We start from the raw sequence: 27,449 nt of genomic DNA on the forward strand, positions 1-27,449 counted from the left end.
TGCTTCACCTTAGCGATCGTGGCGGCGAAAAGCTTGCAAGGAGGCTGGCAAGAATGCGCTCGCACAAGAGCGCCCACCGATCAATTGAAGAGTGCCCCCCATGCCCCCAAAATCTATCGAGAGCAGCGCAAAGAGCAGCGAGATGGAGAAAGATCAACAAAGTCCGATGCGAACAAGGCAGGCAAAGTCCACGAAAAAAAAAAAGAGGCGATAGCTGCTGTGCGCAGTATGCGTCAGACGTATCCACCACCCAGACAGGGGACACACATGCGGGGGAGGGGGAAGGGGTACGTAGACAAGTGTCGCGCCTGAACCCCGGAAGGAGTGAGAGCGAGAATGTGTCACGACAGGTAAAAAGGCGAAGAGAGAAGGGGAGAAGGGAAAAGAAAGAGTGGATGAGGCAGCAGTGAGGTATGATGAAGATCGGTGGGTTGCCAGTCACGGGCTGCAGTAGACAAGGTCTACGCGGCACGCGGCGCAATATATATATAAAGTGGCTTTGTCCAAGATTAATTTGGGTATTGCAGTCGTTGAACGTCGGTGCGGTTCGCGCAATGGCGCTGCTCTTGGTGCATCGCTGTGGCCTCGGCACCTGCTAGTGCGCAGAGAAGAAGTGGAAATATGTACGTCCTTCAAGCGTTCTGTAGGTCTCTCACACAGGTGCAAACACGCACGCACGCACCGCCGTATACATTAGGATTCCCCCTCAACTTGCTGTGATTAGTGCGGTGCCATCTTACTCTGGTATTTTGCTCTCTCTCTCTCACCCTCTTTCGCTCTGCGCTTCGCTATCCATCGCTTTTGTTGTCGGCTCGCGTGCGCCTTCTTGCTACTGCTTTCGTCGCTTCATTGATAGATCGGTGATACGCATACAGTGCTCACACACGCGCACACAACGACCTAAAAAAAAAACAGAGAGAGGGAGATGGGCATGCAAAGTACGCCTCGTCTAACGAAGACATGCGTTGTTGCCGACTCGATCCTCGAGAGATACACACAAGCACACGCACACATACACAATGGAGGCAACGGCCGCTAACAAAATGCCAAACGCCCCCCTCTTCCAAAGGTACGGGGGAGGGGGACGTAAGGCAATGAGAGAGAGGGCTGTGAGATACACACAAGCACACAGGGAGAGAAGGTGAGCCATCTCCGCGATGGACCTGCTGCAGCGCTCGCAACGCGCGAGTATATCCACTCGCAGCCTTCACAAAAACAAGCACACACACACACACACGTCACTCACTCTCGACGCACTACACACCATCACATATCAAAGAAGCCGATTCACAGGGAGGCGATCAGATGCCGCACGCCTTTTCTCAGCTCTGTTGCTGCACTTTCTCTCCCCCACCTCATTCCCACCGATGCATCGTTGCTACACGAGTCGCCGCGGCCGCGATCGATGAGCCCGCTCCGCTAGCAGCTGCACGGGGTTACGCGCACACTGCCTATTCGCCGCGATCAGCTACCTAACGCAGCTTCCAACGTCATACGCACGTGAGTACTTACGTTTCGTTCTTTCACTCACGTTCAGTACGCGCCGGAGCTCATGGCATCGTACATATCCTTGTGAACCGTGCGCTTCGGCTTTTTCTTCCCACGCAAGCCAGCCGGCAGCACCGACAGCACCGTCTCCTTGATGAGTTTGCCGCGCGGCACCCACTTGGGCAAAGGGCGGCTGTTGTCCGCTAACATGAAGAAGATGACAGTCACCACCAGGGCGACAGCCACACCGGCGGTGGCGCCCATGGCGTAAAAGTTCGTCCTGTTCTGCTGACGCTTCGACGAGGAATATGGTGGCGGCGGACCCTGGCGGCTGAGCTGCGTCAGCAGCGGGTCGATGTGCAACACACGGCGGAACTCCGTCGTGCTTTCCGCCGCCGCACTAGGCTGGATGAGGGCCTCGACCACCACCTCGATGTCTGTGTCCACCCCTAGCGCGCCAGGGATGAAGGTAAAGGCATACACGACATCCGCCGCCGCCGCGGACGACTCCATAAGCGTGCTGTAGGTGATGCTGTTGTTCTTCACGTGGGCCTCCAAGTCACGGAAGGCGAGGAAGGGGTACTTGTACTGCCACCAGTCACCGTCAGCGTCGCTGTTCGGGATCGAAGCCGCACCACTTCTCGGGTCCTTGTAGATGAGATAGATACGCGAGTTGTTGTGCTGCACGTACACGCTGCGCACCGTCACCTCGCTCGGCTTAACGCCGGGCATGTTGACGGCAAAGAGGGCCCAATCGTTCGGACCGTACGAGGAGCTGAGGTCGTCAATGCACAACGGCGTCACCGCTGCGACGCTCAGGGGGAACGGGCTCGACGCCAGCGACGAGCCGAGCGGGTCGAGCACCGGCCAGTAGCTGCCGCTGCGGCACGTGCTGAGCCCACCCCTCATGCGCGGAGAATCCTTTGAGAGACGGGAGACGTACATGGACAGATGCAGGTCCAGTCGCTTGTAACTGTGATCGTCCATGAGCAGCACAAGCTGCACCGTGCCCTCGTAATGGAAGGCGCGCGAGAGGGTCTCGTTGAGGCCGCTGCTGCCCGGCACGATGCCACGCAGCGTCATGTTCTGGTACGCCGTATTGCAGTTCCGCGTCGGGGAGAACCCGGTCTGGTTGAAGACGTGCATCTTGCTATCTGGGCAGTCGCTCGGCATCGTGGCAGGCCCCTTGAATAGGTGCACACGGCCCTCGCCATCGGCGCAGTCCCCCTCCGGGAAGCTAGGGCCCGTGTAGGAGACGTCGACCCCCTGCAGCGGCGCCACACACTTCATCTTGGAGCCGGTGCACGTCGGGCAGTGCTCGTCGCTGGGCGATATCCAGTCCTGTAATATCCACTTGAAGCCTTTCACGTGGCGGTCGCGGGCGTAGCTGGTGGTCATGTACGAGTCCACGAAGGGGTAGACGAGCATGTTGATGCCGAACGCCTGGTCCTGCGTCTCGTCGTCCAGGTACGTGAAGAACTCGGCATCAACGGAGATGAGGGGATCCTGCATGCCCGTCTTGCTCACGGCGACAAATTGATGCAGGTTGATGAGGATGTTGTGACTACTGTAGAGCGCGTCGAACTGGCCGGGCTCGAGCCACGACCTCGCCTGCACGGCCTCGGAGTAGAGCGTGCCCTGCAGCTGGAGTTTCCCGACAAACGACCACACCGGAGACCCATCATATTTCACCATTTTCCCCATCGAGCTCTGCTCGAATACGCCTGTCCACGTGGCATCGCAGTCGTCCACGTCGACTGTCCAGCGGCCAAGGGAAGTGTTCGTGTAGTTCGCCGGCGTCAGCAGCGGCGCGTAGCGGCACGGGTCGGTGAAGATGTCGCAGTTCACGTGCTTGCCGCCAAACTTCTGGTACCAGGACTGGCCGGTGTTGTAGTAGGCGCCAACGCCGCCGGTGCCGGAGTCGAGAGTCAGACTAAACCACTTCCACACATCCTCGCCCATGCCGGTACGACCTTGGTTAGCCAGGCAGCTCATCTCAAAACCAGGAGAGCCAGGGGCAACGCTGCCGGCAAAGTCCTTTGGCTCCATGTACGCCCTCTGGGACGTTGTAATAGGCTCGAAGGTGGGGAAGCGCACGCCGAGGTTGCCAATCAGACTGTAGACGAGGACGACGAGCGATTTGTTGCGCCACGTCACTTTCATGTCGTTGACTGTGCGGCCATCCTTGCGCGCGTAACCGGCGCCAGGTGTGATGTCCCACACCTTCCTGTTCGGGTACGTCTTCCAGGCGCTTGCGTTACACGTGCCGTGGCAGGTGATCTGCTCGTTGGTGATGCTGGCATTGCTGTCCGGTTTGACTGGCGAATCTGTCGGCGCCGGGCGTAGTGTCCATTCATTTGACACAAGGAGGTAGGCCGTGCCGGTGCAGTATTGCTGGTTCATGCAGTGCATGGTGAACATGAAGGAAAACTGGCCCTCGTATTTCGGCGGTAAGTAAACAAAGTCTCCAATCAGCGACACATTGACACTCCCCGCCTGCGGGGAGGTGTTGAGTGTGAAGTAGCGGCCGTGCGCACACATATCTTGTCCGGGCATGTTGTTCAGAGACGCGTTGATGGCCACGCCGGGGCTTGTCTGGTAGTAGTACACATTCGCGCACGGCGGCAGCGGCGGCATGGTCGTGGAGGTGGTGGGGAGTGGGGTGTAGGCGACGAACACCAGCTGTGTACGGCACACGAACGCCTTGGCGCAGTACACGTCTACGGCGGCGTAGTCTACCGCCTGCGACTTTGGCGCCTTGTAGTAGAACTCCCCCAGCAGGTTCAGCAGCAGAGAGCCTCTGATGTCGCTGCTGCTGTTCACGAGCAGGTACGTGGTGAAGTTGCACGAGGAGGTGGTGACGGGGTCGATGGTGTCGCTTATCGACTGCCCAGTCGGCACTTCGTACCGGAAAAGCTTGGGGCACATCACGATCGGCGCCGCGGTCGTTGTCGTCGACGTCGTCGGGGGCGCCGTGGTTGGGTAGGCAACGAGAAACATGACCTTAATCTGGCACAGAACCTCCTCATTGCACTTCATCAGCACCATTGCCACCACCTCCGCCTCGTCATCGGTAGCGTAAAAGAAGAAATCGCCACTAGCATCGAGGAAGAACCCCGGCACGGGAGACAGGATCGAGGGTGATGGGGTCGCACCGGAGCTGCACACGGTGCCGCTGCTTATCGCACCCGTCACGGAGCCGCCAGGCTCCAAAAGGTAGGTGACGACGCTGTTTGGACAGGCCGGGGGGTCGTACGTCAAGTGAATTACTACTAAACCGTGGCAAATGCTTACGCCGTTGCACGCGATGGTGTACGGGATGCTCGTGTTCTGTGGCACCGTGTCGTCACTGGTGGAGTAGACATAGCCCAGGGGGTCTGACGGCTCCGCAACGACGGCCGTGCCCACAGACGGATCCTCGATAGTTGCCGTGTACCTGCACTCAGTGTCCTTCACGTCCAGCAACAGATCACCGAAGTACACCTCGCCAATGCGGTAGGTGTTGGCGTAGGTTCGGTGCGAGCACCAAGGCAGCGTTTCTGGCGGCGCCGGTGTTGGGGCAGGGGTCGATGTCGGTGGAGCTGTCGTGACCGACGCAGACTCTAGCAACACGTCCACCGTGTCAGCACACACAGTAATGCCATTGCACCGCACGATGTAGCCGAGCAAGATGTTGTAGCCGACCGCGGCGGTTTTGGAGCTGGAGAAGGTGTAGGAAAGTCCCGAAGTGGCCACCACCACGGTGCCGACAGTCGACTCACCGGTGATGCTTGTCGTGTAGACGCAGCTTCCATCCTGTATATCCATCGGGAAGTTGTCATGGTATACCTCGCCAACCGAGTAGCTGCGCGCCTTGGATGCGTGCGAGCACAGTGGGTACGTGGTGTTGGGCAGTACACTATCTGCTGAGCTGGAAGACGGCGATGACAGCGGTAACACATCCGAGGAGGAAGACGACGCCATCGTCTGCGACAGAGCGTAGGTGAGGGTCGACTGGCACTTGATCGTGTTGCCGCACATCGCATACAGTGTAAAAGTTGCCGGCGCGCGGTTGTTGATGCTCACCAGGAAGCTCCACTCACTCAAGGCCACCACGGCGTTAGGAGGCGAAGGATCTTTCGCGATCGTGATGAAGATGGTCTCGTTGGAGGCGCACGGGACGACACCCTCGTATAGGAGGATGCCAAGAGCTGTGCCGTCGGGGCCGGTGGTGTAGAGGGTGGCATCGTTGTCACAGAGAAGAGGGGTGGCTGAGTCAGCGCCAAGCCCGCGCGCCGTGGAGGCCATCGAGAGCAGTGCCACAGCCATCACTGTCATGATGGCTGAATGGTGCAGCGATGTCGAGTGACGCGGCATTTTCGGTTGTATCCTGTTCGGTAGTCACCTCAAATGAAAACGGGCGGCCCCTCAAGGGGCGGGCGTGTGGAGGGAGGAGGGGGAGAGGGTGAAGGATGGTGTACGAGAAGACGAGGGGGGAGGGCTGGCCGATTCCTTTTAGGCATTTATACGCGCGCGCACACACAAGAAAAAGAAAACCGCCAACACTAAAGAAAGAGCAGGCACCAATGAGCTACCAAAAAACCCACAAAAGAAAGAATAAAGGTGCCAAGACAGACGCCTCACCCAACCCCTAACAAACAGCCGAAGTACAGAGAGAACCCAAGTATCTGGCCGACTCACAACAAGCAAGGAAGGAGGAGAGCGACTACGTGGAATAAAACAGAGGAAAAATAAAAGAGGGCAACGACACAACTACCAACAATACAACGCGGACATCAAAATAAGAATCATAACAAAAAAAAAGGTGCGCCGCCCATACAACGCGCTCAGACAGGGACAGCAAGAGGGTGGCCGCACTGAGCACCTTCTTCGTGCGCTTCTGCCCTTCGATTTTCGTTTTTCTTTTCCTCTCCGTTCAACACCAACGCTGAGAAAAAGAGAGATGTGAAAGAGAGGGAGAGACAGCACACACACACACTCACACAAACACAGACCCAGAGACAGACAAGGACACAGACCATAAATATGGGGATGCCTCGCGGGCACGCCAGCACGGAGAGGAGCCGGAGAGAGAGAGAGTCACAAGAGAAAGCCTTCACACCGAGCAAACAAACGTGTGGCAAAGGTGCCCACGCAAGGGGAATGAAGGTGGGATGTGAGAAGACCGAGAAGTCTGCCGTCTCCCTCCGTTAGATATGTTCCTACTTCGACTCACAAAACTGCGCACAAACTACAAACCAAGCACAAGCACGTGCGCAGGGAGAACACTTGCGATATGCAAGGTGCCTCTCAGCTTGGTTAAGCCTTAACCGTTGGGCGCCGGTGCGTCGCTCGTTCGTTCGTTTTATGCTCGGCTGTGGTCGTGCGCGCCGGTTGTTGGATTCGCTCCACACGCAGGCACTGTAGGCTAGCTGAGAGTGGCCCGCTTGAAGACAGATCAAAAAGATAAGCGTTAGTGATTTCGCGGAAGCGATGGCGCGGTAGCGCGCGTGTGCGATACAACTTTAGTGGAAGTCCGGCGTGTCGCGTCTGTTTTGCAGGCAAAGACGCAACAGGTTCGAATATATATGCGTGCGTGTCTCGCTACTTTCCGCTGGTGCTAAGAGAGATGAGCAGCCCGAGGAACGCGCCTCAACACACGCCGCAGGTGCAACCCCTCTGCTCCGCTGTGAAGATGGTGCGTGGAATAAGGTGGAGAAGCAAGAGCGAGGGTGTCACGCAGGTTTCAATCAATAGCACCGCGCAGGCACCAGCAACACAAAAACCACCGAGAAGATAAAAGAGAACTACAGCTAACAGCTGAAAACAAAAACACAGAACAGTACGAAGCTGTTCCACACTGCGTGTGTGTCGTGTGTGTGTGTAAGTGTGCGTCGTGTGGTAATGAGCACGTGAGCATGAAGAAGAGAGAGAGAAAAGGCGCGCGAGGAGACGATAAGATGCGATAAAAATAGAAGACCGCATGGTCCATAAAAACGAAAATAGAGGTTTCAGACGGGACACACAACGACCCCAGTCGGCGCGTAGTGAGCCGTTCGCTGGGGCATTCAAGGCTGAAGCTGACGAAGGCCATAGTCGGTCCCCCGCGAGCGAGGCGCGAGTATGGGAATGGCGGAGAGGTCAGATCCGCCTCTCGACTAAGCTAAGGCCCGGAAAGACAGGGATAAAGATGGAATTGAAGGAGGGGGAGGGCGTTGACCTTCTAAGCCGACAACAAACTTGCCGCTCGCCCATGCCGTGCGCTGCGCACATTGCCGCGGGACATTGCACGTCCCCCGTATACGCTTGCGGTGCTTCTTCGGCATTTTTTTCTGCTCTTTTTTTCGTTCAAGTTACATTCATCATTGGCCGTAACAGCACTTGTGCACCATGCGTGAGCGGATGGAGAGGACGGGGAGGGAAGACGCGAGAAGAAAAGGGGAGGGGGAGGGGGTCACCCTGCAGGGTAAAACAACAGAAAGGGAACAACAGAGGACCCAACTAACGAAGCCGCCACAATGAGCACCATCACCATCAGCACCTCCCTTCTTTTTACAACTACATTCCACCTTCTTTGTTTTGCGCGTCGCCTTTCTCTCTTCTCGGTTTTCCTTTTTTTTTGTCGCTGTTTTGCCTTTTTTTTGCGGGGAAGAGTCGCTCTGCCTCCCTCCTCCCTTCCCTTCCCTTCCCTCCCCCTCCCTCACTCACTCGCTCAGCGAGCCGAGCATCCATAACCGTAGTGACAACGACAGCGAAAAACCGACAAAAAGACAAGACACGGCAAGGGAGAAAGCAAGAGAAACCAAAAACAGAGGCGACACCGCAGCACGGCAATACTGCGCGAAAAGCAAACACGAACCATAATGGGAAAACTCGAGAACAAGGAGAAAAATCAGTGTGGTGCGAACTACACGACTGAGAAGCAAACATCAGCCAGGGGCAGAGGGGCAGGAGCACCCGAAGCGCTCCCCCCTCCCTCATCCCCAAACGCGGACAGAGAGCAGCATCAACTCCTCCCACACCTTTCGACGCCAGGCTGCTCCGCCTTTGACTGAGCACACACGCGGACACGCCGACCTCACCCTTGTATCGGTGTGTCTTCTCCCTCCTTGTCGGCTACACGCGCCGTGCTCTCCCTTTTCTGTGTCCTCTGCCCTCCCCTCCATACGCTCACACGTGCAGAACGCACATCTACATCGATGCCGGCAAACGTGTCTCTCCCCCTGTCTGCGCGAAGATACGAAGCGAGGGAACGTCGGGTGCGCACATCAAGCGAACGCGCACGAAAACTCTAACAAAATTCGGATGGAGTATCCACACCACCACCACCATGCACCCATTCCAAAAGGAAGGAGAACGAGAGAGACCAGCCCAAGGGGTGCTAGCATAGAAGCAGCGAAAGGCGAGAGCATCTGCTTGTGGTGTCCCTGGGCGCATGTGTGGGAGACGGAGGTGCAGAATGCGGCAAGAAGGGCATCACATAGTCAGAGATAAGCGGAAAGGAAAAAGAGAGCGAGAACAAAAGAAGGGAACAAGACGGAAAATGAGGAAAAAAGAACGAGCAAGTGCTCACAGCCACAACCGCATCGGTGCATCACACGCCTTTGCCGTCCTTCCCTCTCTCTGTGTCTCTCTCTCCTTCTCAATCATCCGGCTGCAGTGCGATGTGTGCAGACGCTCCATGTGAACGATTCTTTGTTTCTTTTTTTCCCTCCTACCCTTCACTCGATCCCCATTTTAAGCGTGATGTGAACAGCACCAACAGAAAAAGAAGAAAAAAGGGCACAATGCACGGAAGGTGGGAGATCGCCAGCACATCATCTGGCATGCATGCAAATCGAGATATGAGCAGCACAGCAGCGGCAGCGATGGTATGGGAGAGAAAGGGGGGAGGGAGGGCGAGGAGGGGAGGGGCGCGCATGTGCAACAGCACAGTGACAACAAGTTGCATCACAGCAAAAAGGTTATCGAGTAAAAGGAGAGAGGGTCCAATACAATCAAAAAGAAAGGAGCGAAGAGGGCAACGAGAAGAGCAACAACAACGAAAAAGGAAAGTCGGGAAAATACAGAGAAAGAGATGGATCACGAGTAGCATGCGCATAGTCATGTGCATGCACGCAGAGTGATTCCCATGCGCGTGCGTGTGTGTGTATGTATGTATGAGCGGAACGGGTACGTGTGCACGCGTGTCTTTCGCGCATTCATCGAAGCTCACCGGAACAGCGTCCCTATCCTTGTCATCTGTTCACGAAGACAACGGGGCGACTGGCGAGGGGGAGGCTCTTTAGAGGAAATTAGGCGCCGGCTTGCATGGACGAGGACGGTTCCTTGGTGAGCTGGTAGTCGCGCACGCTGTTGAGAGCATTCTGTGCCTTGGTGAGGGCCTCGAGCATCTCTTTGGCCGCCTTGCGCTGCGTTGCAATGCCTGGGGGCTCGGAGAGCAGTGCCTTGGCTGTCTTGTCCGAGTACAGCTCACTCACCAGGCGCGCATAGACTTCTTCTCGCAGACGAGTGATCATAAGCAGCGTAATGGCCTTGGGTACCTGATCGGCGACGTTGCCCTTCACAATCGAAAAATAGCCCTCCACCATCTCGCGAATGGCGCTGTTCATGTACTGCTCGTGCATCGTCATGTTTTTGCCTAGCATAATGCGCGACGGCACATCGTTCATGTCGGACTTGCTTCCGGGGCTCATGACATTGTCGGCATTGCCCTGATCCCTCGACTTCTCCGGCCTCTTTTCATCCCTGCCGCCCCTCTTGTCGTCCTTCCTGTCGTCCCTCTTGATGTCCCTGCCGCTCTGCTTCGGATCCGCCTGTGTACTGCCAGCCGCTGAGGCGTTCGGGTCACTCGAATTCCGCGGCGGCGAGGATGCATCTCCGTTCGTGGTGCCGTAGATATTCGCGAACGCGCGCTGCGCCAACTCGTCCATCATAGGATGCTTCACGTTAATGAAGCCGCGCTCGGCTTTAATGATGGTGCGCACGTGCGTCGAGGTCGGCAGCCGGTAGTCGAGCAGCATCTTCTTGCAGATCGAAATGATAGCGTCCTTCAGGTTCGGATAGCGGTCCACCTTGCCAGCGCAGATTTCGACGATCTTGGTCAGCTCCTCGTAGACGAAGGTGACGCACTTGATGCACGGCTCCTCGAGACGGGTGATCTGCTGCTTCGACAAGGCGACAAACACCTGGTCGGAGGGAAACAGAGTGGCGTGCATACCGGCCATGTTACGCGTGTTGATGCGGATGTAGTCGTCTGTGAGATCTTTCGTGGCGCTCAGGCTGGTCACGTAGGTGGCAAAGCACTCGTGGAAGATGTAGTCCAGACGCGCCCCACCAAGCAGCTCCTTCGTGGCATCCGTGATGCCACCATCAATCGTCTGATTCAGCGTGTCGCTGAAAAGCTTGATGAGATACAGCAGCTGTGCAGTGGGCTCGGTGATATCCTGCTCAAACATGCCCAGCTTCTCCATCTGCTTCTTGGTGGCTTCCATCAGCTGGTCCACGTGGCGCTTCAGGTCTGGAATAACGGCTTTGATGTGCTCCAGCAGCAAGAAGTTCAGTTTCTTGCTAAGGTAGGCGGTGCCGGCCTCCTCTGCGATGGGGGAGTAGATGGGCGAGTTTGCAAAGAACTCGTACTCGCTCCGCCGGGCAGCCTCCATCGACTTGCGATCGTTGATATCCTGCTGACTACGGCACACAACGCCGACGAAGCCGTGGCGGAGTTGTAGGACCTTGTTCTGCAGTACGTCAAAGCAGTCCGTGCCCTTGTCCATCAAGTCAATCTTGGTGAGCACACCGACCGTGCGCACACCCTCGGGGTCCAGCTGCTTTGCCAGGCGCAGCGACTGGCTCGTGGCAAGATCGGTGTTGGCAGGAGAAATAGCCAGAATGATCGTGTTCTTGGGCGACACGTAGCGCGTCACCATATCCTTGATCTGGCGGTCAATGTCCTTTGGCTGATCGCCAACGGCGTTCATCACCAGACCAGGCAAGTCCACGAGAGTCAGGTTCAGCACCGTGTTCGAGTAAACCTTGAGGCTGATCGGCTTATCCGTGATCGCGGACGGGCCGGCCATTTCGATCGTGCGGCGTGTGATTTCGTTTTGGATCTCGTTGAAGTCATAGAACTTCTTGTTGGGGATGTGCAGGAACTCGCCCCACTCCTCCTCGTTTGACTTGGGCAACTGAACGAGCTGCAGCACGAGAGGGCAGCGTGTGACAATGCCGGATCCGCGCGGCAAAAAGTCCTTGCCGACGATCGACTCCAGCACAGAGCTCTTGCCACAACTCTGACTACCGACGACAGCGATCTGAGGGAGGTTGAGTTTGATGTTCATCTTGACGCCGGCGAAGGCGTCATGAAGCTCATTGATCACGCTGATCAACTGGTCCATGACTGTGAGTCTTTGCTGCGCGAGTATGTGAGGGGGAGGGGAAGGGTCGATGTGTGGCGAGCAACAAGGAGAGGAGACGGTGGGGTATAAAACGTCAATGGCGGGAAGGTACAAATAAAACAACGGAAAAGGACGCGGGTTGCACAGACGCCAGCAAAAAAAAGTTCAGGATGGCCGCTCACGGTGCTGTTGAGCGTGCGAACGCGGTGAGCTCTGCGTTCGACTGGCGCTGGAGGTGGACCCGCCTAGCTCACTTGCACGCCCATGCAAAGGGCGCGAACGAGGCACGTAAAGGCAAAGTGAAGCGGGGGGAGGAGACAACGGAAAAGGCAACGAAGGTGCCAAGCGGCAGCCCAATCGCGCGGATAAAACCGCGATAACAAACACGAAAAAAAAGGGGAAATACAGAGGAGGTGCTGTCAAGCACACAGACACACTCGCTATCAAGCAAAAAAAAAACGAGAACCGCACTGGGAACGATTGCCTTCCCTGAATGTGAGTGCAGCGCGAGCCAGCTACAACGATATATATAATAATAAAGAGCCGACAGAACAACGCCGGCACAGAGAGAGCAAGTGCGAGTGCGAGTGTGAGTGCGCAATATGAGAAGCGTGTAGATGGGCAAGCACCGCGCACACAGGCGGGAGAGGGCGAGGCCGAGTGGGGGTGGGGAATGGTTGAGAGAAGAAATCAACACCGGGCACCAAAGGATTGTGAATAGGCGTTGAAAGAAGGAGCTGAAGCGCAATCGCGGTTTGTTGTGGAGGCCCTGTAATGTGAATGCAAATTTTTCGGAAAAGAGAGGCGGAGGAAGGAGGAGATGTAGAGAGAGTCACGCGGGTACACAGACGCCACCAAGAGCTATGACACACAGCGAAGGAGAAGAAAGGAAGATGGAAGCGCGCAGCGTAGATGACGGTGGAGAGGATGAAGCAAGGGCAACGGTGTGTGGAACCAAATGCGAGAGAGGGGAAGGGGAGGGGACAGTGGTGCAAAGGCGTGAGGAAGAGAGTAGTGCGGTGCGGCGAGGCGAAAGAGGAAAGCACGCAGGAAATAGCGCGCCATCCGTTGAGCAACGGCAAGGATGCATTTTGCCAGCCATGTAGCACGAAGATGTGTCCGGAGTGCAGCGTCCGATGAGCATCTCCTCCCCCTCCCCCTCTAAGCACACGGGCATGCACAAGCACACGTACGCGCAGTAGGAGAGATTGCTCTCGAGGCTTCAATGCACCACAGAGAAGAAGTGACGGCACATGCAGCGTGCAGAAAGACAGCGCTGCCCTTGTGGGCGTTGTGTATTGTCGCTCGTGCTAATGAGTCGCTACGCTGCGCAAACGGACAGCAGGACGAAAAGGTGAGAAAGAGAACAGTGAAGGAGTGCACGGCCACGCAGACAAGCTAAAGAGACGTGCGTCGTGGCCGCGAAGAGCGATGACAGCTCTTCGAGTAAGACAGATAAAGAACGAATCGGCGACAAAGAACGAAAAAAAAAAAAACTATCCGGCACCAAGCCCCCTTCTCGTACGAGACGTCGCTACGCACGGCATCACGGCCGACGAGAAAAACAGTTCTCAGAAGATGCGAAGGTCTCTCGCCCATTATCCATGTCCTACTCTGCACTGCTACGGCACGCACACACAGGCACACACAACGCGATGTACCGTGGGTGGCCCACGCGCCCCACGCTCCCTACATCCTTTGCGTTGCATTCTTGAACCACGCCACAAAGCACTATGTACATCATCTGTAACAGCAGGGCTAAGAGCACAATAGTGCCAAGAAGCACGCCCGTCTCTATGGGCTTGGGGTAAGCCCGGTGAATTCGCGTCTGTGCCGCCAACCAATGTGCGCACACTCTCTCTGTGCCGTCCTCGGTGTTGCGGGTGTTTCTTGACCCAAGTCGCTTCAGTGACTCGATGCCGCAGTGGTCGGAGCCAGCACTGCGGTAATGAGCTGCGACGCCAATGTAGCCGCATCTGCGGAAACTTTCATGGTAGACGGCACAGGCGAGATGTCCTCCACAGATTTTACGATGCTACTGCTCGCCGTGGTGGTGTCCTTACCACTGCTGTTGAGGTGCCTGTTGTCCCTGTCTGATTGATCGATAGGGATGGTGATGAGCTACCGCCCATGCGACTCTCGATCTCCAGGAGTGTGGAGCGGGTGGGTGGTCCAGCCGCCTTTGGAGGAAAAGCTGTAGGCGGTGGGGTTGTGCTCGCCGCACTCGTCCCGGTTGCATTGGAAGCCTTTTCGGTCACCTCGCGCAGCCCTCTGAGGCGCGCACGCGCGCCGCCCCGTCGTTCCTGCACCTCCGGTGCGTACGGCACCGTCACCTTTAGCTGTCCGGTCGTGGTAGAGCGCTGCACCTGCGCCGCGTCCGCCGCAAGCTCGTCCTCGACCGGCACCTGGAGCAGCTTCCCCTTGATGAAAACCCGCACCACATCAACCTCTACCTGCACAGAGAGCAGCGTGGTGGCGATGAACTTGCCAGGCTCCACGGTGAGCACGAACTCCGCAGCGTCGTCCTGGTTCACGTGGAAAGGCACGCGGGGTTCGTTGCGCAGCAGTAGACGACCAAACTTGCTGCGCTCCTCCTCGGCGGTCAGACGCTTTGACGGCTGTTGCTGCCTCTTCAGTTCCTGATGGAGAGCAGCGATGCTGCCGGGCTGCGGGGTCGACTGCTCTTCCCTTTTCTTCCGCTCCATCTGCTGCTGCTCGTGCAACATCTGCAGACGCTCCTCCGGTGTGTGCCCGTACACACGCTCGCCCTTGTCGTTGTACTTGGGCGGAAACGGATCTATTCCCTTTGCTAGCATCTCTTGCTTGATGCGCTCCGCCTCGCGCACCTTCATCGCCTCCTCCTCGGCCACCTCAATCACCACATCCTCCGCCTGTCGCGCCATGATGCGCTCCGCTCTGATGATCTCATCGCCGTCCAGCTCCTTCAACTGAGGCAATGAGTGAATGACATAGGCGCGGTAACCCTCCGTCTTCGTGCATGGGTTGCCTGTCAGGTGTAGCGACTCCAGAAACGGATTCGCGAGCAGTGTCTGCACCGATGTCGGATCCGCAATGAAGTTCAGCGTGAGGTCCAGCCGTTCCAGCGCCTCGCACCCTTGAAGCCCGTCAATTACCGTAATATTGTTCACGGCGAGGTTGAGGTACTTCAGCCACTTCAGGTGCCGTAGTCCTTCGATGTGGCTGATATAGTTGTTGCAGAGGTAGATAATCTCCAGCTGGCGGCATGCGTCGCCGATGAGATCGATCTTTTCAATATCCTGCTGATGAAGAGCGATCTCTTTCAGGTTCGAGAGGCAGCCCTCGTTGTGCTCCGCGCGGCGACGGAGCAGCTCCACCGTAATCCGGACCATATATATATATATATGTGTGTGCTACTCTGTATGCTTGGGTAGAGAGGCAGAAAGGGAAGGCGTGGTCTGTGATATCCTGGCGCGAGAGAGCCACTCCAGAAAGGGACAGGGCAGCACACGTGGAATATGATGGAGAGACACGGATTGTGTATGCACGTGTGAGGAGTGGGTCAATCCAAAAACGGCGTGTGCGAGGATGTAAGCGTCGTCGACAGATGTGCTAGCTGCCTCGCAGTGTGGCACACTTCACTGCCTGGGGCCACCGTCTGCTTGATCCCAAAAGCGCTGTCTATTTCCCTGCCTCCTCTGTCCTGCGCTCACGTCGATGGGAGAGACAGGAGGTCAATCGGCCCATCGCGCCCCCACCCCTCTCCTAACGCTCTCACCATTTCGAGTGGAGCACACCAGGCAAAGTAACAGAACACTAAGGTGCCGCGATGAATCTCTAGGCGCTACACACACACACACACGAGCTCCATGTCTGCTCAACACATGCCGCGGCCCTTCCACTTTTTGTTGTTTGGAACCGCGGCACAGCATCCACGCATTCGGTGCGGTGATCTATCACGGCATCTCGATTTTTGCCTCGGTTGTCTTTCTTTCTGCACTGCACGTGCTTGCTTGTCCCCTCCACGCACATACACGCACGTGCAGACGTGCATGGCGTCAACGCTCACCCCCCTTGCCCGGTCGCTCTGTTGTGTGCTCGTCCCTTCCATCCTCCTCACGTCCCACGCTGATCGGTGGTGACGACGATGGACCCTCTTCGCCAATCAGCGAGACTCTTGCATCAGCACACAAGAAGGGTGGAGCAGAAGGAGCATAGGGGGAGAAAGAGAAAGCCTGACAGGGTGTAGATAGCTATTCAAGCCGCAAGACAAGAACGGAAGAGGAAAAAATATATAAGCTATTCCTTTAACGTGACCACCCTTTCGGCCGTGTAAGATGAGCTGCACGCCAACCCACTGGCACTGCCGCAGGCCACATCCGCGTGGTGCAAAGCAGCGCTAGACACACGCGCGTTACCGCCATGCGCCGACTCAGTCGGCTGAGCGCGGCCCCTGCCTCGAACCCTGCCCATCCATCCGCATCGCGGGTCGCCGCCCAGTGCATCTTTCAACGTGGCCCGGGCGCCCCACACCAGTGGGGCAGTGTGAGGCCCGGGGGTGGGATACGTACGAGTCGCGCAGGCACTTCGCGCATCACATGGATGGCACAGACGAGTTCATCGACGCAGGTCGCTCCAACGCCACGCCAACCAGGACCTGACCATCGACGTCAGTAGCGCTGAATCGGCCTCGCCTTCCCACATCGCAGGCACTTGGCCCTGTCACCACCAGAGGTGGTTCGGCATTGGCGGGGGTAGGAGGAGGGGGGAAGGCTGCTTAGCTTCCCCACACAGAGTTGGGTGTACTGACTCCTGAGATACCACGCACTGAGAGGTGTCCACTCGTCGTCAGGGTTCCACAAAGACCCAAGACAACAAACACAAAAAGGGGCCGGCTATGAGAGAAAAAGAACGCGAAGAGACGCTGCAGACATACCAGTGCACAGCTCACTGCCCGGATCACCTATGTCAACACCACCGTGATCCAGCCGCGAAAAAACGATGAGAATGCAAAGAAAATACATACAGGAAGTATACCACAAAGAGCAGACACACACACACACACGCACACGCACGCGCGAACGTATACGCACGTTCATAGGCACACACAGAGAGAGAGAGATACAAGCGCATTGAAAAGTTAATAAGATTGCACATGTATAAGAGAAGCGGGAAGAAAGAAGGGCCGCAGCGCACCGCCCTCCCCCCCTCCTCTCTCGCCGGAGAGGAAGTAAAACGCAAAGGAAAAGAAGAAAGCACATCAAAGAACAGCGCGCCATGGCTAGAGAATGGGAGGGGCTATGGCACATCTGTCGTCGGTAGATAGGGGGAGGGGGAGAGGCTGACGAACGACCGCCCTCACACCATTCTTCTCGTTCTGTACGGGCAATCACATAAGAACAGCTGCAAAACCACGAAGAGAGCGAAGAGAGAAGAAAACGTGGAAAGTCAACGCCGCACCGGTCAGGGCCGCTCTCACCCTGTCTTCCTGGAGCTGAAGCCGAAAGTGGGCGATTTCATCTTGGTTGCGACCCTAATCATCCACGAAGGCATCGATTAACTCACGGGGGACGGTAATGAAGGCGTCAGTGCGCGTCGGCGATCGCGCTCGAGCACGCTCGCTCAGATCGAGCCGATGCTGAACGCGGTGCAGCATCCGCTCCGTCGAAAGGTGTGTTTAGTGGATCTGGGATACTGATACGCGCGCAGCTGCGTCAGCGGCGTTCCAGCAGCTCCTCTTAATAGGCCTGCACCGTTTCCTTGGACTGCCAGTGGCGCCGCGGCGCATCACGGAGCTGAAGCACTGCCTATCGAGACGCTGTTGCTACCTCTCTCTCGATCCGTCGCGCCTCGCCGAGAGTCTAGCCGCCGCTGGGAGAGGCAGAGAAAATCGATGTATTTCCGGTGCCGTTCATCAGGTGACAGCTGTCGCTGGCTGGCGCGAAGGAACCGAGGTAACGCATGGGGCCGTCCAGCTCGCGCTTCTCCGAGGGCCGGTGGCGACAAAGCTCAGCGTCGCGGAGCTGCCGCCTCTTGAGCCTCGCTGCGAGGCTCCTCATCGTCGTTCCGCCCCTCGCCGCCGCTACAGTCAGCCGCTCCAGGCTGCCAGAGGTGAAAACTACAGAAGCCTAGCTCGGAGACTCCGCCGCGGCGGTCTTGTCAAGGCTTGGTCCGAAGCTGCACCCTCGTTGTTACCCTGCTTTTTTTTTAGACGACGTATTGGGGACCTTTCTGTCAGCCTTCAGCAGCGGGTTGCCACCACGACGCGTTGCAGAGGTCGGCACGGTCACCATATCCCTTGAGAACCCGACTAGCGGAGGCGTCGGCGATGGGCTGAGGCTGAACGGCGACAATTCCAGCGCCGTCCGCTGACCGCCAACGCCAGAGGGAGTGAAAGAAGAGCTGGCACCCAGCGAGGACCAGTGTCGCAGCGTCGGCACTGCGGCAGACACATCCGGTGCACTCGTGAAGCGTGACGCTGAGTCACCTGCAGAGAGGAGGGCAGCTTGCCTCGGTGCACGAACAGCCCATAGGCTTGCACTTGTCTCCTGCGATCGAGTAGCACTTAGCGTGGCGGCGCCAGTGCTCCCCTCGGACGGGGGCACGGGTATGGCATAATACTGCATTGCCTTCTTCACACGCGATCCGTCAGGCGCCAAAACCAGTGACGCTTTCCACGTCTCGTACTGCTTGAGCGAGCGGCACAGCAGCGCCTCGTGGGTGGAGGTATGATGCACGAAGCTCAACACGTTTATGAGTGCCTCATACTGTGCAGAAGAGGTCGCGTGCAGCAAGAGGTCCACCGGCATCTCGTGGAAGCAGTTCCGGCGAGGGAAGTCCTTGGGTGCAATGGCGAAGGGGCGACTCCGCATGCGGACGCCAAGGGCACGCGCCTGTGCATCGCAGATAAGTTCCGAAATGTCCTCGACTTTGGCGCACCGCGAGACGCGCCCCCGCTTCGAGGCTACACCGATCGTGTAGTCTGTAACAAAGACGACACGCTTGTCGCGGGCACCGATACGGTTGAGCTTACTCACCACGTCAAAGAAGAAAAGTCGAGCACCTTGCAGGTAAGGAAAGGCGCTGCTGTACTTTTCTGGGAGGTCGATGAGAGCGCACTCCACGAACGACTTACCCGTCCGCGTCACGGGGGAGATGCACTTCCTTTCCTTCTCCACATCACACGAGGCCGCGTCGGGTGAGGAAGTGGTACTCATGGAATGGTGCAATGGCATGTGGTTGCTTGGGGCTCGATGCAGTGCTGATCTGCTCTACGCATGCACGTAAAAAGACGATCCCCCCTCAGTTCCGTCGCACGGACACAAAAGGAGAGAAACTCAGGGAGCACGTCTGCACGTCCTGGCATGCATCATCGCTCAAAGGAAGTTCTACCAAGTTCTGTCACGTGTCCTGCTCCCACCTTTCCTGAGAATGCTTTCCTTTCCTTCTATATAGATCGTATCTTCTCTCTGTCGGCTGTGTCGGTAGGAGGAAGGAGCACAGTGGCGTACTGGCGTGATGTGGCGTCAAGTAGTGAGCACAGAAAACGAAAAGAGACAACAGAAAGGTGCAGGCGGTGAAGTCGGGGGGAGTGCAAAGATATTCGGTGCCTGTTTTTACGACATTTACACGGCAGAATGCGCATACTCATCAACTCCGACAACGACTGCGTTGAACTCGAGGCGGTTACGCTACGCTCGCGCGCCGCAGACCACATACGCACAGCTTCCTTTCCGTCAAAGTGCCCGCCATCTCTGCCGCACAGCATGAGTGAAACCCCACTCAGCTCACCTCAGGGCCTGTCACAGGCCCCATCCGCGTGGGGCGAGGCAGCGCTAGACACACGTGTTACAGCAATGCGCCGACTCAGTCATCCCAGCACCGCCCCTACGCAAAACTCTACTCGCCCCCCCCCTCGCATCGCAGGTCGCCTCGCAGCCGCGCCACCCATTGTGCTGGTCGCCACCCAGTGCATCTCCTCGCGGTCGCGCAGGCTGTGCCTCCACCAGCAGGCAGTGCGAGGGCCATGTGGGATACGTTCGAGTCACGCGGACACGTCGCCTATCACGTGGATGGCAGAAGCGTGCGCACCGTCGCTGGCCTCTCCAGCGCAACAATGTCCACAGCCTGACCGCCGGCATGCGTAGCGGTACATCGCTCTCACCCTCCCGCCCTCCGCCATGTCCGAGGTGCGTGAAGTTTTCACCACCTGAAGTGGCTCGGCGTTGGCAGGGATAGGGGGTGGGGGCTGCATAGCTTCCCCCACACAGAGCGTGGGGAGGGGGAGAGGGGTGTACTGCGCCCTGCGATGCCACGCGCGGAGAGGGGTGTCCTCCCCGCTCCCCCTCCGCACCCTTTCGCCATCGAGCAGAATGTATGCAGATCAATGGAATGGAGGGAGACGCACACTGCTGCCCTTTCAGCTATTTACACGACCTCCGTTTTTCTGCTCCTTCTTGCTCTGCTCTCGCCCTCCTCTTATTGCACTTAGAGCGACCTGCTCAAAAGGTCGAGCCGGCGAATGCCTTCATTATGCGCTCCTTGGCTTCCGTGAAGCGCGCCTCGTCGCCGGAGAGCATCGCCTCATCCACGCCCGTGACCTGCCGCAGCAGCTCGCCACTGTCCTCACCGAGCGTATCACGATAGCCGTAGTAGCCCTCCTTCACCAGCCCCTCGCCTGCCCGTGACGCGCGAATCATGGTGTTGTAGGTGTCCATGAGCACCTCGTAGAATGGGCTGGCAACGCCACTAGTCTGCATGCGCTCGTGAAGACCGTCGACTGTCGCCGCGAAGAGGTGGTGCTCGTGGCCACGGAAGATCGCCTCAGCGGCATCTTGCTTGCGGAAGTAGAAGTCCAGCTTGCGGCCAAGAGCAAATTCGCGCGATACAAGACACGTGCAGGCACACCAGAGCGTGGACACGGCTGGCAGCGGCAGCGGCGTGCCGGCTGCATGGCCCAAGAGCTTGTTCACGAGTTGCTCTGTGGCCGCGACGGCGTGCTGGGCGTAGGCGGCCAGGGACGTCACGCTCGTGCCCGTGTACACGCTACTCACCAAGCCAGCTCCGAAAGAGCAGAGCGGCACGCAGCCATTCACAATGGCCAGGATGGCGGCTGCGTCAGGGGCGGTCAAGTAGGTGACGGACTCGCGAGGAAAAAAGATGCGAAGCTGATCTGCGAGCGCCTCTTGCCGGCCGGCGTCAGCGGCAATGGATGGTGTCCATGCGGCGAATGTGAGCGCCACGCCGGAAAAGGCATGAGGAAGCTCCCTGCCTGACGCAGACGAAAGTGCCGCCCTCGTTCCACCTTCGCCGGCACCACCGTCTGCGCCGGCAGCCACCGGCAGTGCGCTTGGGGGTCTGGATGAAATGAGCGAAGAAAGAGTCGCAGGTGCCCCGCTCGATGCCAGCGGCGTCGACTGCAGAGACCACTCCTTCGCCAGCACCGGGCCCGACGCCACCAACACCGGCGTCTCGATTTCGGATAGTGAGTCCGGCGCCGCTGAACTGGCATCTTCTGCGAGGGGACCATTTAGAAGCGCATCCGCAAGCTGCGCTGGCACCGCTCCATCAGCGGCGAAGCCTCGTGTGAACACCACGACAAATCCATTGGAAGGCACTGGTTCTGATTGCAAGGACGCAATCGCAGCCGGCGAGGAGCGCCACCGGGTGAGTACATCATGGGTCGCTGGGCAGTGTTCGTTCCCGAACGCGGCGCGCGCCCATGCATCATGCCCAGGCAGGTACGACGCACAAGGAGTGCACAAGAACAGAGGGTGCTGGGCCCGCTTGCGGTTTATCGCGGATGCGGCGTCGCGGCAGAATTGCTTCAAGTCCTGCAGGTGAACGACAGACGGCCATGGAGTTGCGGTAATGCTTGAGGGTGCAGCGGGTGACGAAGAGGCACCGGTAGAGCTGCCCTCTGCGCCTGAAAAGTTCGCTAGATCGCCGCTGTACGTCGAAGACAGCGTCGCGTTCGCTTTCTCCGGTGCCGCCATAGCAGCGTCCCGCGTCAAAAGGGTGACGGAGTCGACGCTGTGGTTTGCTGCGAGGGCGCAGGCGCACGCCTTACCCAGCTCTCCGGCACCAAGAACGGTGGCCGTTCTCATGTCGACTGGCAGTCTGAAAAAAAAAACGTAAAGAAGGCGGGATGAGACAAGCGTGGCCGCTGGGAGAGGGGGGAGGGCAGGTGGGCAAACACGCACGCACCGGTGCCGTGCACGTACGGCCGTGAAGGGCGCACGAACATGGTTGCCCGTGTGCACGCGAAAGAAGGAGAGGGAGCGAGAGAAGGCAGGTGGAGCCACCGTCGGTTGGAAAACAACAAATGATGCGGTTCGAAGAATCAAATGAATCCAAGACAAACGGGCATGCGCACACTGGCCTCATCTGTCTTGTCCTCGCTGATTATTTTCGTCGCCATCGTTCCCTTTTCCTCTCGTACGGCACTCACGTGAGTTCTCGCCGCTGCGATACGCAGCGACCCGGGGGAGGGCCGCTCTTTTCAACTGCACGGAGGGGGGACAAAGAGGGGGGAGAGGCCAAGGTGAGATGCAATGAAGTGGGGGCAAAACAGACAAGCGGCAAGGAATGGCGGTGGGAAGCCGGCCTCTTTCCTAATCGCGCCAACACAGCTGAATGAGCCGCTTCGCAGTACGAAGAAGGATGACCTGTTTCAGCGCGCCGGCATGTCTCCTCCTTAGCTCTCGCTTGCTCCCTCCTCTTTGCTTTCTTGCATTTCTAGCATTCAAGTCCTGCAGGCGGTATTTCATTTCGTTTCTTGAGGTCTGGTTGCACGTTCTTTGAGGTGCGTCTTCGCTGGGCAGTTTCGCAGCTCTCGCACTCTCGGAAAAGAGGTGTAGAAGAGGCGGTAGTGAAGGTTCAGATAAGAGCACGAGTACGCGAAGAGGCGCGCCTTTCCAGCATGATAGTGATGCCGCACTAACCATAATACGGCAAACAACCACGAATCATGATATATGTAAAAAAAAAAACGGGAGAGAGATAGCGAGCGAGAGCACACCTCAGCTGAAAAAGCGCAAAAAAAATGCGCGGACGCCCACGGCATGCCACGTGTGTAGCCGTTGTCACAAGTTGATATAAGGGGTAGATACTGATACGCAGTAAAAAGCATAAAACAACAACGAAATAACAAAAACAAAGGTCGGACTCTAATCATCCACGTGAGCGGCAGCGAAACACACAAAAATGCGCGCATGCAATAACGGTCCTGTTCCGCTAACGTGACCACCCTTTCGGCCGTGTGAGATGAGCTGCACGCCAACCCACTGGCACTGCCGCAGGCCACATCCGCGTGGTGCAAAGCAGCGCTAGACACACGCGCGTTACAGCCACGCGCCGACTCAGTCGGCTGAGCGCGGCCCCTGCCTCGAACCCTGCCCATCCACCCGCACCGCAGGTCGCCTCACAGCCGCGCCACCCATTGTGCTGGTCGCCATCTGGGGCATCCGCCTCCGGGTGGCACTCAAGCTCCAAACACCAGAGGGTGTGAACCCCGGGGATGGGATACGTACGAGTCGCGCTGGCACTTCGCCCATCACACGGATAGCACAAGAGTATTCGCTGTGGCAAGTCTCTCTGCCGCCACGTCGACCAGGACCTGACCGCCGACATCCGTAGCGGCAAACCACTCTGGCCTCCCCCTCACGTCGTAGGCACTTGGCCCTGTCACCACCAGAGGTGGCTCGGCATTGGCAGGGGATAGGGAGAGGCTGCTTGGCTTCCCCACGCAGAGTGGGGGGAGGGGGTGTACTGGACCCTGCGGTACCGCGCACACAGGGGTGTGTTCCTCCGCCATGGGGATTGAACGAGGGCAAGTACGGAAACAAAAATAAAGCGAGAAATGCTTCGATCATCAGAGCGCTGTGTGAGGAGCTAAAATGGTGCGAGGAGACAGGGGGGAAGAACACATGCGAGCGCGGTGGAGAAGTGCACGCGAGAGGGCGAGCACACAAAGAGAGGGCGACGTGGAGAATTCCGTGTCACAGTGCGGCTACACGACTGCCCCGGCGTGTGTGCGGACGTGTTCACGCAAGTGGGAAAAATCAACTAGGGACACCCTCATTTGCGAGGAGGCAGCTCAAACGCGCTGGCACGCACGTACGTCCGCTTACTACTCCTCCAGCTCACGGCCCGCCCCTCCCCTTTTGCTCCCTCCTCTCCCTCATCATTCTCTCGCTCTGTTCAGTTACATCCTCGACTCTCCCCTCCCTGGGGCTCGTGAGCGCATGGAGTCAGTGACGGCAGAATACGTGAGGCAGGGAAGCCTTCCACTTTTTGTTCAGCCACGAACGAATGCGCAGCTCCTCAGCGGCGCGGCCGATGGCGAGGCGGGCATTAGGAAGTGGATGCGTCTCGAAGAAAGCCTCGAACTCGTCCGCCGCAGCATCGCCAGAGAGCGCCTCACCCAGGAAGCCCACAATAGCCTGGATACGGAACTGGCCGCCACCCCACTGCGCGTTCACTGCGTCGAAGTTGTTCTGAAAGGCCTGCCACACCTCCGCGCCCGAGATCGCTGGATTCGACGCGAGGCTCCAGAAGACTTGCCCGCCGTATTGGCTGCGGACGCCGTCGTTCTCGATGCATTTTTTCATGATGTCCAGCGCAAAGTCAACTGAGGCGCCGCTCGTCATGGCCAGGACCAGCGAACGGCACAGCTCCTCGTTGCCGTCCACCTCCTGCAGTTTCGCGTACAGCTGCGCGTTGCGCGCTGGAAGGTCGGCGGGGTCGGCCATGCGAACCCAGGCACGTAGGCAGGAGCTGAGCGTGCCAGCGTTGAAACCTGCCCCGGAGAGGAAGTCCTGTGCCTGCTGCAGAGCCCACTGGATCACCGGGTGCGCAGAGACCTCCGCCGGCTCCCAGCTGTTCAGCAGAGTGGAGATACTGGCGTCGAGGTAAAAGTTGCGGCGCAGCGACGCGCTGTCGTCCTGCGGGCTGACTCCTATAAAGGACTCGGCGACAGGGATGAGGAAACCATGCAGCTCCTTGGTCAGGCTCTTTGTCAGAGAAGCATCGTCGAAAGAGCGGAGGAAGGTACCCATGGTCTGCATGTACTCTCGCAGCACATAGATATCCTTCTCGAACGCCGAAACGGCCTTCGCGATCCTCGCCAGCCGCGGAATGTCATCGTAGCCCATCCGAATCGCAGCCAGCGTGTCGGAAAAGAGGGAGCGGCGATCGGCAGGGGAAAGCTGGCTGTAGTTGGCGAGCCATGCATCGAAGATAGCGTTGTCGTACCGGCAGCGGTAGAAGCCGGTACGGCGCGGGTTGGCGTTGGCAAAGGCCCCCTTCGCAATGCCGGCCGGCAGGGTCACCTCCATGGAGTTGTCGCAGCGCAGCATCGGTGTCGCACGCCCAGCGGCAGGGTCGATGCCCTCCACGACAAGCGGCACGCACCACGTCCGCATACTCTTCGCCGACGCCGTGGCGAAGCGGCATGGTTCTTGCGTCACCACGATGGTGTTCTCGTCCTGTCTGGCCACGTGGATCATTGGGTAGCCCATCTGCGTGGTGAAGCTGGTGAGGGCCTCGGTGATGGGCAGCTTCGACGACTCCTCGAGCGCCTCCCAGAGTTGCACCGTTTTGGTGTCCCCGAACTGGTGCTTTCCGATGTAGTGTGCGACGGCAGATTCCCACTTATCGCCAAGGAACGCCTGCAACATGAAAACCAGGCCCATGCCCTTGTTGTAGCTGATGCTGTCGAAGATCTGGGTAATATCTCCAGGATCGTGGATGGGCACCTCAACTGGGTGACTGTGCTCGTATATGTCGTCGTTCAGCGCCGACACCACCTGCAGCGCCGCAGCGTCCAGAGCGTTCCACTGTGGCGCGTACGCGTGCGTCGCGTGGTAGCCGCACCACGACGCAAAGCCCTCCTTGAGCCACAGACCCTCCCACCAGTTGATGGCAACAAGGTTACCAAACCAGTTGTGCGAGACTTCGTGGCATACCAGGTTCGACGTGCCGCGCTTCGCCTCCACGCTCGACTGCTGCGGGTCCACCAGTATCGCCTCAGCGCACGTGATGCAGCCCCAGTTCTCCATCCCACCGATCGGGAAGTCGGGAATGGCAACGACGTCCAGCTTTGGTAGCGGGTACTTGCACTGGAAGAACTTCTCAAAGAACTCAAGAGCAAACACGGTGGTGCTGAGGGCAAACTGCGCCCGTCCCACCTTGCCCAGCGTCGCGTACACGCTGACCGGGATGCCGTTGACGACGGTGCTGATGTGCTCCAGCTCACCGACGACACAGGCTGTCAGGTACGGCGGGCACCTGGGCACTGTTTGGAAGGTGTGCACCACGGTGTCCCCTTTCACAGTCTTCGACGCCAGAGGGCCGTTAGAAAGGACGACGTAGTGCTCCTCCGACTTTGGCAGCGTCACGGTCAGCGTGAAATCCGCGCGCTGCGCCGGCTCGTCGTGGCAAATATAGAAGAGTCGCGCTGACACGGGCTCGAAGTGCGTGGAGGCCATGCGGTGCTGCTTTCCGTTATGCTTGAAGTTCACCTGGTAGAAGCCGCGCAGCTCCTTTTGGATTACATGCGTGAACTCAAACTGCAACGTCGGATCTGCCAACGCCATTGTCTCCGCGTCCAGCTTCAGCACAAGCGTGTGCGCCGTGTTGTCGCGCCGTACCAGAGTGGCGCCTTTCACTGACGTCACCTCGATCGACGGGGCTGCATGCAGCTGGATCGTGTCGCAGTCAGGGAAGGCAGGACAGCGCTGCAGGTGCACCGTTTCCACCGCTGCGTAGCTCCACGTGGAAAGATCCACCGCAACGCGCAGGTCATACCCGGAGGGCACATACGGGTTCTCCAGTTTGACGCTCTTTGTCATCGACATGGCTGCCAGCGGAGAAGAGGAGCCGGGGAAGAGACTGGGGGTGGGGTGGTCGAGGTGAGAGATGCGAAACAGAAAATAGGAAAGGCAGCAGACGCACACGAAGCCAGCAGAGCGGGCGGCAAGAAACAGACCCACACACACACACAAATGTAAGCTAACAAACCAGCGAAAGACAGACGTGCTTCCCTCTCCCTCCGTGCCAAGAACGGCGTAAGGGGGTTGCTAACGGGAGATATGCGATATAATCTGAACAACAACGGTCATATGTGCACGTTTTTTTTTCATTCGCACGCATGCGCGAGTGCAGAGGATGGAAGCAGAAGCAGCGGAAGAAAAGTACCAAAGGGGATCAGGAAGCAGACACAGATGCAGACAGCACATGATGCAAAGCAGAGCACCAACGGAGGAAGATGTGCAGCGCTGTAGAGAGCGGCTTGATGAGAGAGATTTTAGTCTCCCACATATCAATCTACAACGCGCAAGCCGGTGAAGATACGCATAAGACTGCAGCTCACCTACGTGTGCTGTGCTACAGCGAAACCCTGGCCAGCCAGGGCGAACCGCCCTGCCGACGGATCGGGCCATGCGCCTTGCGGGCTCTTCTCGTCCTTACTCGTCCTTCCTCGTCCCTTCTTCGCACACGTGCTGCGCCATCGACGCCACACGGAGACTCGCGTGGGCTGCATGCCTTGATCCACGCGGTCCGTGCCCGGGCTCCTGCTCGAGGGCGCGAGCGGTGGCGCCCGTC

At 58.1% G+C, this 27,449-nt stretch overlaps 6 protein-coding genes across 6 annotated transcripts; all 6 read right to left on the reverse strand.

Annotated features, from left to right (window-relative positions):
• Positions 1-1,533: 1,533 nt before the first annotated feature.
• Positions 1,534-5,844, reverse strand: LDBPK_292300 (hypothetical protein, conserved; the record flags this gene model as incomplete). The annotated part of the gene is made up of 1 exon (XM_003862600.1): positions 1,534-5,844. One exon carries the CDS (start codon positions 5,842-5,844, stop codon positions 1,534-1,536), a length of 4,311 nt encoding a protein of 1,436 aa, XP_003862648.1.
• Positions 5,845-9,761: 3,917 nt separating this feature from the next.
• Positions 9,762-11,864, reverse strand: LDBPK_292310 (GTP-binding protein, putative; the record flags this gene model as incomplete). The annotated part of the gene is made up of 1 exon (XM_003862601.1): positions 9,762-11,864. One exon carries the CDS (start codon positions 11,862-11,864, stop codon positions 9,762-9,764), a length of 2,103 nt encoding a protein of 700 aa, XP_003862649.1.
• Positions 11,865-13,891: 2,027 nt separating this feature from the next.
• Positions 13,892-15,235, reverse strand: LDBPK_292320 (hypothetical protein, conserved; the record flags this gene model as incomplete). The annotated part of the gene is made up of 1 exon (XM_003862602.1): positions 13,892-15,235. The coding sequence occupies one exon, from the start codon at positions 15,233-15,235 to the stop codon at positions 13,892-13,894; it is 1,344 nt and encodes a 447-aa protein (XP_003862650.1).
• A 2,799-nt stretch (positions 15,236-18,034) lies between these two features.
• On the reverse strand, positions 18,035-19,060 carry LDBPK_292330 (hypothetical protein, unknown function; the record flags this gene model as incomplete). The annotated part of the gene is made up of 1 exon (XM_003862603.1): positions 18,035-19,060. The coding sequence occupies one exon, from the start codon at positions 19,058-19,060 to the stop codon at positions 18,035-18,037; it is 1,026 nt and encodes a 341-aa protein (XP_003862651.1).
• Positions 19,061-21,945: 2,885 nt separating this feature from the next.
• Positions 21,946-22,089, reverse strand: LDBPK_292340 (hypothetical protein, conserved; the record flags this gene model as incomplete). Its single annotated transcript, XM_003862604.1, has 1 exon — positions 21,946-22,089. The coding sequence occupies one exon, from the start codon at positions 22,087-22,089 to the stop codon at positions 21,946-21,948; it is 144 nt and encodes a 47-aa protein (XP_003862652.1).
• A 2,005-nt stretch (positions 22,090-24,094) lies between these two features.
• On the reverse strand, positions 24,095-26,701 carry LDBPK_292350 (aminopeptidase, putative; the record flags this gene model as incomplete). Its single annotated transcript, XM_003862605.1, has 1 exon — positions 24,095-26,701. The coding sequence occupies one exon, from the start codon at positions 26,699-26,701 to the stop codon at positions 24,095-24,097; it is 2,607 nt and encodes an 868-aa protein (XP_003862653.1).
• Positions 26,702-27,449: the final 748 nt, after the last annotated feature.

This window comes from Leishmania donovani, chromosome 29 (assembly GCF_000227135.1).
Source record: "Leishmania donovani BPK282A1 complete genome, chromosome 29".
NCBI lineage: Eukaryota > Euglenozoa > Kinetoplastea > Trypanosomatida > Trypanosomatidae > Leishmania > Leishmania donovani.